The sequence below is a fragment of the Ictidomys tridecemlineatus genome, chromosome 4 (genome assembly GCF_052094955.1).
Source record: "Ictidomys tridecemlineatus isolate mIctTri1 chromosome 4, mIctTri1.hap1, whole genome shotgun sequence".
NCBI lineage: Eukaryota > Metazoa > Chordata > Mammalia > Rodentia > Sciuridae > Ictidomys > Ictidomys tridecemlineatus.
The window spans coordinates 15199263-15213673 of record NC_135480.1 but is presented as its reverse complement, the minus strand read 5'-3'; the positions used below and the strand labels follow the sequence as shown (position 1 = coordinate 15213673).

Here is a 14411-nt window from a genome sequence, read left to right as displayed (position 1 = left end):
ATAAAGAACACTTTGGGATACCAATGGCCTAGAGAAGAGAGTATTCACAAAGAAAAATGTATTTGACATTCCATCCATGAATTCATCGTTGTGAAAAATATAGCTGGTTGTCGATATACTATGCATTCTTGTTTTCCTTCCTAAAGGAACTCTAATATTTGATGGGAAGTAATGCTTTCAGAAATAAATCGTTGATGGCCCAACTCTATTGCAGCTAGTGTAATAAGTGCCTTAGTTTTTATTCCTGAGACACGGACTTGAGTAAAGGTCATGTATTTGGGATTATAGAGAAGAATTAAGCTTACCTCAAGAAAAGTCTGGCCGTGTCCTCAGCTACTGGGAAGTGATCTCTAACTGAAGGAATCTCCTGCCAGAGAGGAGTGACAGTGCTGGCCTCAAATCTTTGGCCACTGCATGATGAATTGTGATCAGAATTTGGAGTTATTTTGTCAATTTCAAACTTCACAGGAATAGGAGACAAAAGGTATTATCTGGTCCCCCTAAGGAGCTTAGATATAAGGAACAGCCACATGGCCACTATGTCCTGAAGCTCCAACAAAAACTGGACACCAAAGATTTAATGAGTTCCCTGGGTCAGTAATCCTCCATGAATATTGCCTTAACTGAGGTCAGGACAGCAAGGCGTCACTGAGGATGATAAAATGTCATTCAGACCTCACTCTCTATCTCTCCTACCTTAACTGGTACCAACTTTAATTCTTCTGATACAATAAAACTGAACCTGTATGTGTACAACACCTTTTCTGATGTCTTCCTCTGTCTGGGTTCTATGTCAAATACGTCATCAAATTACTATTGACAGTACAATTTGTAAACAGCAGCAATTTATTTCTCATATGTTCTGGAGGCTTGAGGTCTGAAATCAAGATACCAGCAAGATCCAGTGAGAGAACTCTACCTGGTTGAACACAGTCAACATCTTGATATGTCCTCACTTGGCAGAAAAAAAGAGCTAGAGAGTTCTCCAAACCCATTCATGAAGGATCCACCCTCTTACTTAAATTTTTTTCCCAAAGTGCCATTTCCTATACTATCACATTGTGGTACAGGATTTTTTTTATATTTTTTTATTTGTTCTTATTAGTTACACATAACAGTTGAATGTGCTTTGACACATAATACATAAATGGAGTACAATTTCTCATTTTCTGCTTATACATGATGTAGAATCACACACATCATTTAGTCATATATACACATAGGGTAATAAGGTCAGATTCGTTCACTATCTTTCCTACACCCATTCCCTTCCCCTCCATTCACCCCCCTCTACCTAACCCAGAATAACGTAATTCTTCTCTAGCACTGTTCTCCCTTATTGTAAATTAAAATCCTAATATCAGAGAAAACATCCAGAATTTTGTTTCTTGGAATTGACTAATTTTGCTTAGCATGATATCCTCTAGCTCCATCCATTTACCAGCAAATGCCATAATTTCACAAGAGCTAAACTATGGAACCAACTTGGTGTCCTTCAATAGATAAATTGATTTTTTTAAATGAGGTATATATACAAAGTGGTACAGGACTTTGACATTGGCATATTGGGAAACCACACTCAGTCCATAATATTCTGCATTTGGGACCCTAAAAATCTTATCCCTCTGACATACACAATGCATTCATTCCATTCTGGAAAATCCCAAAAGTTCTTGTATCTACCATCAACCATAATGTCATTCTAAAGTGTCATCTAAGTGTCATCTAGATAAGATATGGATCAGATTTATGAAATGGTTTATTCTGAGCCAAAATTCCCCATCTGAGACCATCAAATCAATCAAGATGTGAGCTTCCAAAATAAAAGAGAACAGGAATAGGATATTCATGCCCACTCCAAGAAAGAGAAATAGGAAATAAAATGGAGTGATGGGGCCCAAGCACGTGCAAAACCTAGGCAGGTGACCTCTGAGATCCCAAAGCTCAAGAACCATCCTCTTTAGCTCCACACACTGCCCTCCGGGCTATCTGAGGCAGAAGTCCCACCTTCCAGACCTAGAGATTGACATCTCAGCAGAACATACCTGCAGTCTGTTCTTTTCTTTGTTTCCTAGAATATCTTCAGGAATAAGGAAACTTCTTCTGTATCTCACTTTTCTTTCTGAGGCCTCATATGAGTCACTCTTAAAACTGTGTTCTCAGAAGTCTAGACTTTTTTTTTTTATCAATCTCTCAAAATACATCAAACCTATGTCCATTACCCTAAACCAAAGCCACTTTCAATTTTTTAGATATTTCCAACGGTAAAGTCTCACCCTAAGTAAAAATTCCTGTCCTTGTCAGTTTGAGCTAGCATAACAAATTACTACAGGTTGGATGGCTTCAAAATGACAGAAACTTATTCTTCACTGTTTGGGCAACTGGAAGGCCGAAATGAGCAACCATATGATCAGGCTCTGGTGGGGGCTGTCTTCTGGGTGAAGATATGCTCTTACAGCAGAGAGCAAGAGGGGCATCAAGCTGCTCCCGTACTCACAAGGCACAAATCCCCTTAATTAGCACTGCTCCACCCTTATAACTGTTATAGTTAAAGCTTTGTCCCATGGTTTCATAAACTGACTTCCAGACCACTCACGTATAATCGAATCAAGCCTTTATTGAACCACACCGATGGCGGCTGACCAGAACATAAAGCTGTTCCTCTGATCAGCCCCGAACAATTGCAAGGGCACTCCTTATAAGCCTGAAAACTGCAAAAGGGATGTTCGGGCTGGGGGGTCTAGCCAATGCAAGTAAGCCAGGTTACAGAAGCAGGACAGTGCAGTCAAGCAGTAGGAAGCCTAACCAATCACAGTTAGCCCAGTCACCCCAGTTACAGAAACAGAGCCCAGTTACCTAGTTACAGAAATAATACCCCATTAGGTAGTTTTGTGTTCTTAAAAGTTTCTATAGCAAAAGGAAAAGAACATCTTGCCCCAGTCATGACTCTTCTACTTGGCATGATTGTTTTACAGGATGAAGTCATAAAACAAAATTTGCTCCTACTATCACATAACTAGCTAATTCTACACACCTCCCAGAGTTCCCACCTCCTAACACCAGCACATTGAGGGCAGGATTTCAACACGTGAATGGAGGGAGAAGGTGGGACATGAACCTTTGGTGCCTAACATCAGAGTTGTGGCATATTCTAGTGCATTATCAAGTCTGAGGGTGATAATGAAGACCCCTAAATTAGTACTATTTTGTAAGAAGGGTGGTCCTTGGCACCCCTGAGCTTTTGGACATTATCTGAAGTGACATCAGTTCTGTGGGAACTTTTCCTTCACACTCTACAGTTGCTAAACATTTTGGTGGTGTTCATTCCAGGCATCAGAGAGAAGAACAAGAGAAAGTGAAGGAGGAAATGCAGGGAAGACTGAGTGAGGGACTTACCTGCTTTACACTTTGGGGACCCGGAACTCAATTCCACAGGGGACTGGAATGGACTATATCGAATGTCCCTCAGAATTGTCTGTCCCAGGACAGAAGGTTGTGACATTTACTCTACTCTCTTTCTCCTCCATTGTTTGAAAGTTTGCCAAAGCAGTAAACAACCCCCCACATCTATGCCGATTCATGGCTTCAGAGATATTCCTGAGGCAAGAAGCAGAGAGATGCCATAGAAGATGGGCCCCTCTTAGGACAGAAAAAACTCTCTACCACAGATGCACGACCATCAAGTTCTGAGAAGATGTGGTGCAAGACCTCAACGTTTCTGCTAACCCGTATAACAAAGGTGTGGATAGTGATGTTTACCTTGAAGATTCTGTGGAAATTTGGAGAAAATTTTTGCTTTTCTGTTCAAAGGTGTATGTGAGATAACCTGTCCTCTCTGTGCATATTTCCTGCTTTGTGATGACTTGTTACGTCTGAAGCTAAAGTAGAGCTGTTAGACTGTGAGGCAGTCAACATATGAGAAAGGGAAAGCAAATCAAAAAGGGATTGATCTTCACTCTCAAACTGCTGTCGCAAAGGGAAATGAATCCTTATATTTAAGCCAGATTTTCGAGAAACTAGCCATTCCATAAGGAAAACTGAATATTAAACCACTAGCTTTTGATAATAACTTTCCCTCATTCATTTGTTCTTTAATCAAAAATCTACAGGTTCAATGAATTTAGCTTTCTTTTTACGTATTAATCAAACCACAGGCTTAAGACGGGCAGGCTTCCCTAGCAAACAAAACTCGAAGTCTCTTGTTTTACAGGTGGTTGTCAGAAATAGTGATAAAGTACAACTAGTATGCATATTGTCTTTGTGTAGAGTTGATTTTTACAATGTATAAATTTATAAAAAATAATTCAAGAGAAATTTTTGAAATAAATGAACAATATTATGATATGTACTCATATAATAGTATCATTATTTGTCATACCAGAGACCATATGCCCATAAATTTAGGTTAGGTTTAGATTTATTTTTTCAGAAAGGTACTTTTCACTAATTATAGAAACATACAAATTTATACACACATAACCACTGGTCCTAAGACATAAGATGCTCAACCTGATTCATAATTAAAAGTAGTTATTAAAGAAACAATGACATGAGAAAGAATCATTTTCTCTAAAAGTCTTGAAAAGAATCATTTCCCAGCTTCAATTTCCATCAGTCAAAAATCACCAGATATCATTGTTTACTCAATTTCATCTTAGCTCCAGAACCTCAGGTCCTCAAGGGAGCGAGTATTGATCCCTGGGGTCACGACTATAAGCTCCCTGGTGGAATCACAGAGAGAGCCCTCCGCGGGCAATCAGCCTGCACCAGCTGCAGAAAGAGATTCTGGAAGCAACTCTAGTGTAAGTACAACAGGGCAATTCCCATTTTCAACAGCAGCTGTGTGGTGTTACTGTGTACAGGAAGCAGCAAAGCACCAGGGGTGAAGAAGGTGCAGTTCCAGCACATCTCATCCTGAGACCAGGACTCAGCTCATCACAGGTGATGTGATGGAAAGGAAGTGAGGGGTTTGAATCTGGTGCCCAGGAAAGAATGTGAATGATCAAATAATTGAATCAACTAATCAGTCAACCAACCAACCAACACTAAATATGCTTAATATAACATTTGCATGTGTTGTTTGGACATGGGGTGAGCATTCACTGTCTGCACCATGCTTCGAGGTCTTTGTAGATTTGCTAACTTGAACTTCACATCACTTCAAGCCAGGCTCTGTATTTTCCTTTTTATTTTTTTTATTTTACTTTTTATTTTGAAATGCTCATAAATTTACAAAAAAAAAATGACAAAGTTAGTGCCAAGTGCCTATAAACAGTTCAGCCAGTGTTCCCTCAATAGTACATCTTACGTAATTCCACTCTGACACTAAACCCGGGGTTTTGAATTTGGTATAGTGTGTGCACATGTCTCTCTCATTGTCTCATGAATATGGATTCCTGCAACCACCATAATCATCAAGATGTAGAATTTTCTGTCACAGATCTAAGATTCCACACAGTCTTCACACCCTTCCCTGTATAGACATCACCCACCTCCACCTACAATCACTAGCCCCAGGCAATCTCTGACCTAGTCTTCATCTCCATAATTTTCATTTTGATAATGTTATAAATGCAACCACATAGTGCATGGTGATCGGAAATTAGCTTCTTTATTAATCTATTTAATGCCATTTAGATCCATCTTGCATGTGCCAACAGTTTGTTGTGCTCATTTCACAAAAGAGATGCATCACACTTTAACCAATAACATGTTATAGAACATTTTAGTTATTTACCATTGAGGGAATGTTACAGATGCAGCTGCTTTGAAATTTGTTTATACATTTTGAAGTGGACATGATTTTGTACAAATATAATTACATAGGTATACAAGGACTAGGCTGTATGATAAATATATTTAGATTTTTTTTTAAATGCTACCAAACTTTCTTCCAGTGTGATCACACCATATTTGTTGCATTCCACCAGCACTGTATGGGAGACCCAGTAGTTTTGTGTCTTTGCCAGCATTTGGTATTGTCACTATATTTATGTTAGCCAGTCTGCTTCATGCCCAGTGATATCTCCTCATGTTTAGTGTGGTGATATCCAGTCATGTTCTTAGTTTGCATTTCCCTCGTGACTACTGACATTGGACATATTTTCATATTTTTTTCAGCCTTATGCCCTTCTTTGAAGAAATGTTTGTTCATGTCTCAACATTATAAACTTTAGGAGCTAAAAATTGAGTCCTCTTTTCTTCTGAAGATTTATGGATTTATATTTTGCATTTAAATATATGTTATTTTTCAGTTAATTTTTGTGTAGGACATAAGGTTTATGTCAAGTTCTTTTTTTCCCCTATAGAGAGATACTCCAGGACTATTTATTAAGATGGTCCTTTCTCCTATTGAATGACTGCTGCATCGTTTTCAAGGATGAGCTGGCTATCCCCATATGTATCTGTTTCTGGGTTTTCTGTTCTGCTTCATCTTTGTGTATCCCTCCACCAACATGAATGCATATTACTACAGCTACATAACAAACTCTGGGATCAAGTGGAGTGGCTCATTCACTTTATTCTTTCTCAGAATTGGTTTAGATATTCTAACACCTTCTATATAACTTCCAGAATAACTTTGTCTCCTTATAAAAAAATTTTTCAGATGTTATCAGGAATTGTATTACACCCATATAAAAGGTTGGAAGGATTGACATTTCATTATATTGAGTCTTCTAATCCATGAACCCAGTAGACCTGTTCATTTAGATCTTTGTTTTATTTCATTCATATTTTCTAATTTTCAGCATGCTAATCCTATTCAGATTTTCTTAGATTTATATTCAAGTATTTCAGTTTTTTAGTGATTGTAAAATAGGCATTTTAATTTCAGTTCTCACCTTTCTGTTGCTAGCATAAAGATACAATTGATTTTTTATGATCATCTTGTATTCCATAAACTTTTGAACTCTGGAAGACTTTGGTAGATTTCTCAGGATCTTCAACATAGACCATCATGTCATTGGCAAACAATTTTCATTTCTTCCTTTCTGAAATGTGTGATTGTGTTCCTTCTCTTCCTTTATTTCATGGACTGGAACTTCCAGAACTATTGTGAATAGCTGTGATGAGCACATATTTACCTTGTTACTGATCTTAAGTACTAAGTGTTTAGTGTCTAACCACCAAGAACAGTATTTGTAGTTTTACATCAAGTTGAGGAGATTGCTTCTAGTACTAGTTTCAGTAGCTTTGTTTTTTATGCAACCATAAATAGGTGTTGGATTTTGTCAAATGTCTTTGTTCACACATGTTTTATGATCCTAATATCTTTTTTTTTTTAGTGTGTGTGTTTGTAGTACACTACATTGATTGGATTTTTATATCTTGAACCCGTCTTTCAGCACTGAGGTAAATCTCACTGGATGGTATATAATCGCGTATCTGAATTACATGCTTGCTAATGTCTTATAGAAGAGTCTTACATCTACATTCATATAAGTTTCTTCTTTCATAAATTCTTCATCTGTCATTTTTATCAGAGTCAAACTAGAATTATAAGGAGAAGCTGGGAAGTGTTCTTTCCGTAGTATTTAATTCTTCCTTAGATTTTGACAAATTCCTCGATGATTTTTGGAGGGGTAGTTTTACATTCATAAATTCAAATTTCTTAATAGCTATATGGCCGTTCACATTATTGCTTTCAAATTGGTTTAGGTGTAGTTTTTACTTTTCCTTTGTTGTAGAATCTCTGTGTAGAGTTATTCATGTAATTCCCTCATTACTTGTTTGATGTCTCCTGGGCGTGAAATGATTCAGCCTGCCTTATTCCTGGTTTGATCATTGGTATCTTCTCTCTTTTTACTTTGTCAGATCACCTATGTGTTTTACTGACATTTTCACATGGTTTTTGTCTGTCAAACTGCACTTACGTCTACCCTTAGCTTTGCTTTTCCATTCCTTCTGCTGGTGTTAGGTTCACTTTCTCCTTTTCCTAGTTTCTTCAGGTGGGAGCTTAGCTCATTGGTTACAGACCTTTTCTCTTTTCTGTTGTGAGCATTCAGTGCTACACTTTGCCCTCTCCACACGTTAGGAGCATCCCCTAAACTTTCATGTATTGTATTATTTTCATTTTCATATTTTTATTTCCCTCATTGACCTTATTGACCAAAATGACGTTTAGAAATGAGTTTTTTATTTGCAAGTTTTCTTACATATTCTGTTCCCTTTCTATTGTTCATCTCTAGTTTCAACTCACTGTTTTCAGAAGATATTCATTGTATTTTTTTCCAATTATTTTAAGTTGATTTAGAACCTTTGTGGCCCCAGATAGAGTCTGACTCAAGGTATATTTGTACGTGCTTGGGAAAATAATGAGTATTCTGCTCATGTTAGATGGGGTGTTCCATGTGTCAAGTAGACCCAGGGGGTTGATTTCTATATACTTGCTGATCTTCTGTCCAGATGTTCTACCAACAATTAAGAGAGGAATATTGAATACCCCAATACTAGTTGTGGATTGCCTTTGCCACTCTTCACATCTATCACTTTATGCTTTATATTTGTTCAGTTCCCTAGTTTAGTGTCCACACATTTAGGATTTATGTTTCTTCTTAGTGGATTAACCATTTGCCATTAACAGCCCTCTTTGTTCCTGGTCATTTTCTTTCATGTGACTTCTGCTTCATCTGATATTAATATTGTCTCTCTTTCAGTATTTTGGTTAAAGTTTGCATGGTATTTTTTCCCTTCTTTTTCTTTTTGATCTGCGATATCAATTATATTTACATGACCTTTTTGGTCCACCACATATAATAGCATGCTTTTCTATCTTCTCTGCCAAACTCTCTCTTAATTGATATTAGATGAAGGAGTCCTGGAACATCAGGGAACATGAAGGAGCGTGGAAAAAGCAAAAAAAAAAAATTGAAAATTAGAGACCATTTACATGCTTTTCTTTAGTTTTCTAAATTATGCTTGAACATTGAAGAAAAACTTCTAATACTCTGAAGTGGTGGGAATATGCATGCAAGTAATATTTAAAACAATTATGTTAAAAAATGGGAGACTATCAGGGATAACAAAGGAAGTAAGGTTTCTATGATACCCAGATTGGTAAAATGCAACACCACCAATGTGTCTATAATACCTAGCTAGAACAGCCACTTTAAACAAAAAGCTTTATTTAAAAAGAGTATATATTAAAACCACTAGAGAAAAGTTATACTAGAATATTTTTTAATGTTCAAATGACCTACAAAAAAGCAGGAAAAATAATCTCAGGAACAAAAATAGAGCAAACAAAAAACTAAGGGGGTAAGGCTTAGCATACCAATGACAACATCAAAGATTAGTAGTGTTCTTTTGTAATCTAAAATATCACAAATTTCTAGTATAAAAATAAGAGTGAGAGAACAAACTTTATGATTTTAAAATATAAGGTTGATTCTCACCCAAACCACACTCTCATGGATAATTATAACTTGTGTGTATTATGTATAAATTTTGTCCATAAATAAATAAAGAATGAAAGAAAAGGAGAATGTGAGAAAGCTTAATTTCTAAAAGGGCCCACACTAAAATATTGGCCAATGCCTCGCTTTCTTCTCTTTTGACCTTGAGATGTGGGCACTTTTGGATTATGTCATGATCTATACTATGAACCTGCCAATGTATTTAAGCCTATTTCCAAACTTTCATTTTTAGAAACATTGTTGGAGTGCCCATAGCGAGCTTGCACGTAAATTCTGTGACACCCATGTTAGAGAAGGAAGTGAGGCAGAGGGTGGCTACATCCTTAGCCTCTGTGAACTGGCAGAAAAGAATCCAAACCCAGGGCTACCTGTCTCCTTTTCATTGCCCAAAGGTATTTCCAAATGAAGCTCAGAAGCACTAGGACTAGGTATATGTTACACGTATTTGAAATACTCGGGTCATGGGCATTTTCTCTATAGCATACATTTAATCAGGAAATATCTGCATCACAGATGAAACAAAATAATTCACCTTCTATATACAGACAGATCCTTTCTGTGCAATGGTCTGGGGTTGGTCCTCATCCTTTAAAAGTGTCCCCATAAATGGTATATTATGTTAGTTGGATTCAGAATGATCAAAGTGAAATTGAGAAGGTAAATGTCATTACTCCATCAAGAGTGTATTGAATAGTCCCTGACCTAGGCCACCCTCCTCTCATAAGTGTTTTCTCCACCTGTTTTCAATGTGGCCTTCTTAAAAGGGCTCCATTGGCCTATTTTCTAAGAAATTCAGATGAAGAAAGAATTTTTACTAACTTATTTCTTCTCATTTCTCACTAAAAGTTGAATTGAAGTCACTACTGCCTTGTTTCATTACTGAAACAATCAACATGCTGCTTATTTCTCAGGGGATTTAAGGATCCAGGAGTGCCGACACCAGTGATTGGCTTAGTTTGCTACATGCCCACAATTCGGTGTTCATTCTTCCTGCCCATCTGCTCTGTGAAGGTGCAGCTGTCCCTAGAGTCACTGAAATGAGTAAAGGAGCACACAACCAATGGCTTGGAATATGTTTTGTTCCTTCCTGGGTAGTTTCTTTTATTATTTAATACTGTCCATATAGAAAAATATATTGAAATTGTATGAACAATTATTCAACCATGTGTTTAGCCATGAGATACTTTAAAATAAAAATAATAGATAATTTTAATGACCTTATGTATCCTTCAATAATTACATTCCCATTGGTACTCCCTGACAGTAAAAATCACACACACATGGTTGTAGGGGTTGCTTGCGAGTTACAAAGATGGCCCTTTTCTTGAGTAGTTTCTGCTGTCTCCTAGGGGACTTTCCTCTTTCTTTGTCTTTTAGGTATCATTTGAGACCTTTCTGTATGTTCACATTGTTAAGCCAGGAAAGCTCAGGTGACCTTGGTAAGCTGATGACCTAGAAGTTATAATCAAAAGCTATAACTGTAAGTTGCTACTTAGAAGGCTCTCAACCAATCCTCATTCTTTTCATATGCCCTTCCATCCTGTCACAGTGTTTCTCTTTGAGGATTTTGTAGAATAAATTTGGTTGATTCTAAGCTCTTTCTTTGCTGATCAATATTTGGTCTTCTTATAACTGGTAAGTCGTCAGTAATCAATCACCAATCCACTTTCTGGTTAGAACCTAGTATCATTGTTCTATTTTCATGTATGTGTTACTTTAAATAATGAGAAAAAGTTTTTATTGCATTGTATGAATGAGATAACAATCATTAAGAATAGGGCAAACTGTAATAAAGAAAGAAATCCCTAAATCTCAGTTACATATAACAATAGAAATTCTCAATCACACCAAACCCAGAGTAGGCAGTGGGGTACTATTGAATCAAAGCATTCCCCAAAGCTCATCTGTTGGAAACTTATTCACTAAAGCAACAGTGTTGGGAGGTTAGGATTAATAAGAGAGGACTAGGTCATGAGGGCTCTGCTCATTAACTGAATTAATGTTGTTCTTGGGGGAGAGAGTCGGTTATCTAGAGAGTAGAATTCTCATTAAAGCAGGTTTCACCTCTCTGGCTCTCTTGCTTTCATTCTCTCTTGCCCTCTACCTTTGGCCATAGAATGAGCAGCAAGAAGGCCCCTCACTTATGTGGTACCTCAATCTTGGACTTCCCAGCCTACAGCACTGTGAGCCAAACCAATTTTCTTTTTCTAGATAAATTACCAAGTCTGGTATTCTGCTACACAAACATCAAATGGACCAAGACAGAGACCCTGTTCCACACCATCATTCAGGAATCCAGCCCGAAATAGACTGCCGTAAGCCACCAGGCTTAGCAAATAAAAATGTAGGATTCCCAGTTAATTTTGAATTTCAGATAAACATTGAGTAATGTTCTATTTTTACTATTTCCTATGCAATATTTACATCACAGCTCTACTAAAAAATATTTCATCTGAAATTCATATTTTTATCTATTTCCCTGTATAATATCTCACCACCTTATCCCTTGATTTGTTGCTTTTCCATGAGGCAGTCTTCCCTGAGTGTGAATATCCCACTAACAGATGAGGTATCAAAGGATAAGATTTTCAAATGGGAATCAGACGCCTGATTGAGGCCTAGGTGTAGCATGCATTGCCTTTTCCCATCCTCCTTAGGGTATTACATGATAAGATGACCCTGCATAAGCAAGCTTGTTTGAGAGTGTGGTTTATTTGTGGTTTAAGAAGAAAAAGCAGGTGTACTGATGGGCAGCCCATTTCTGCCAACCATCAGTCCATGATTTATTGCTTCACAATGAGCAGTGCTTGGCCATAAGGAAGGGAATCTAAGGACACTAACTCAGTGAATTTGAAGTCTAACACTGTATGGAAAACCATGCAGGAATGCATCAGTTGTATACCTAACCAGGATGAGAAACAGGAACTCAGAGGAAAACCAAGAGATTTCTGATTTAGAATAAGCCATCGTCATGTATTGAATTGGTACCACAAAAATTTTCCTTCAGCTAGGCAATAACTTAAAAGATAACAATACCATGGGAAATGTAAGTTATCTCTCATGTATGTGCAATAAGAGGATTATCTGGTACGTAAAGTAAAGACCTCTGATGGGAGTCATTAAAGAGGAAATAATACAGGCATGCTGTAAGCCATCAAATGCACGTGGGCCAGGATATATCCCTGGAAATTTTTCTTCCTCTAATGTTCCCAATTTTAAGAGATTGAATGAGCATTAAAAGGATAAAATGCTAACATAAGAAAGATATAGCCTGCAGAGGAGGTACGAAATCAGAGTCAAATATTTCCCTAAGCAAATATAGATAGCTAAAATTCAATAAAAAGTATGTTACTTGATGCTACTTAGAATAACACTTTAAAAGTTGCTGCTCTTCCATGAGGCAGTCTTCCCTTTGACATGAAATCATGGCCCAAATGCTCTTTTTATATGGTAGCCTTTATCAAGAATACAGAAGAAATTATTTGGAAAGCAATAAATCCCTTTATCTGCTTCTGTTAGCAACAGGGAAGTTGAAAACAGTGTCATGAAATGTAGGAATATTTCATTTGAAGAACCACAATACTTTCCTTTCTTCTCTTGGTCCTCCTCTTGGTTCTCTCCAGACGTTGGGTAGCCATGACACAAGGAAACAGCACTGAGGTGACCGAATTCTACCTTCTGGGATTTGGTGCCCAACATGAGTTTCAGATCATCTTCTTCATTGTGTTTCTCATGATCTACGTGACGTCCATGGTGGGGAATACCGGAATGATCCTACTCATCAGGACAGATGCCAGGCTCCAAACACCCATGTACTTCTTCCTACAACATCTGGCCTTTGTTGACGTCTGCTACACAACAGCTATCACTCCCAAGATGCTGCAAAACTTCATCACAGAAAACAAGTCCATATCATTTGGTGGATGCTTAACGCAATTACTGGTCTATGCAACCTTTGCGACTAGCGACTGCTACCTCCTGGCAGCGATGGCGGTTGACCGTTATGTAGCCATCTGTAAGCCTCTTCACTATTCCATCATCATGTCTCAGACAGTCTGCATCCAGATGGTAGCTGGTTCATACCTCATGGGATCAATAAATGCCTCTGTACACACAGGTTTCACTTTTTCACTGACCTTCTGTAAATTCAACATCAATCATTTTTTCTGTGATATTCCTCCAATTATCACCCTTTCATGCTCAGACAATGACTTGAACTTCATGCTAATTTTGATCTTTGTGGGATTTAACTTGACCTTCACTGTGTTGGTGGTCATCTTCTCTTACATTTATATCCTGACCACCATCCTGAAGATGTCTTCTACTGCAGGGAGGAGGAAGACCTTCTCCACCTGTGCCTCCCACCTGACAGTGGTCACCATTTTCTATGGCACCCTTGCTTACATGTACTTACAGCCTCATTCTGAGAATGCCCAGGAGAATAGGAAAGTGGCCTCTGTATTTTATGGCATTGTCATTCCCATGTTGAACCCCCTGATCTACAGCCTGAGAAACAAGGAGGTGAAGGAAGCTTTAAAAGTGGTGGCCAAAAAGATATTTTAGGTTAGACCCAAATTGTTCCAATTCAGCATGTCAAAGCACGCAGTGGAAACATGTTACTGCCCTTTAATAATTTGGAAATTGAAAGCGTGTTAACATATTCAGCTGTTAAATCCAGGTTACTCTATCAACACATAAGATGCTAGAATGTGAGAAATATTCTAACAAGTCTCCTGAGATTCATTTTTTCTGAAATATAATCTGAAAAACAATCCTCAAGGAGAATGCTTTACGTAGATGGTGAAAAATATTAAGGAGTTTATATAAAACTTATAAAGTATTATTTCAAATATTTTTCAAATATACTTTAAATGGCTAGAAATATTAAAAATTGTTTGAATATTGTCACAACTAAAATTGAAGTTTATTGATTTCTTGACCTTTGAAAAAGTTCCCTAAATTTTCTACAGTGAGATCCTTTGTAAATTCTATTGC

The 14411-nt window shown here is 37.5% G+C and overlaps 1 protein-coding gene across 1 annotated transcript; it reads left to right on the top strand.

The window, feature by feature from the left end:
* Positions 1–13052: 13052 nt before the first annotated feature.
* Positions 13053–13979, top strand: LOC101977758 (olfactory receptor 5AK2). The gene has a single exon (XM_013361292.2). The coding sequence runs from the start codon at positions 13053–13055 to the stop codon at positions 13977–13979; it is 927 nt and encodes a 308-aa protein (XP_013216746.2).
* Positions 13980–14411: the final 432 nt, after the last annotated feature.

Coding starts and splice junctions, on each gene's coding strand:
- LOC101977758 (XM_013361292.2), top strand. CDS start 13,053: ATGACACAAGGAAACAGCACTGAGGTGACCGAATTCTACCTTCTGGGA.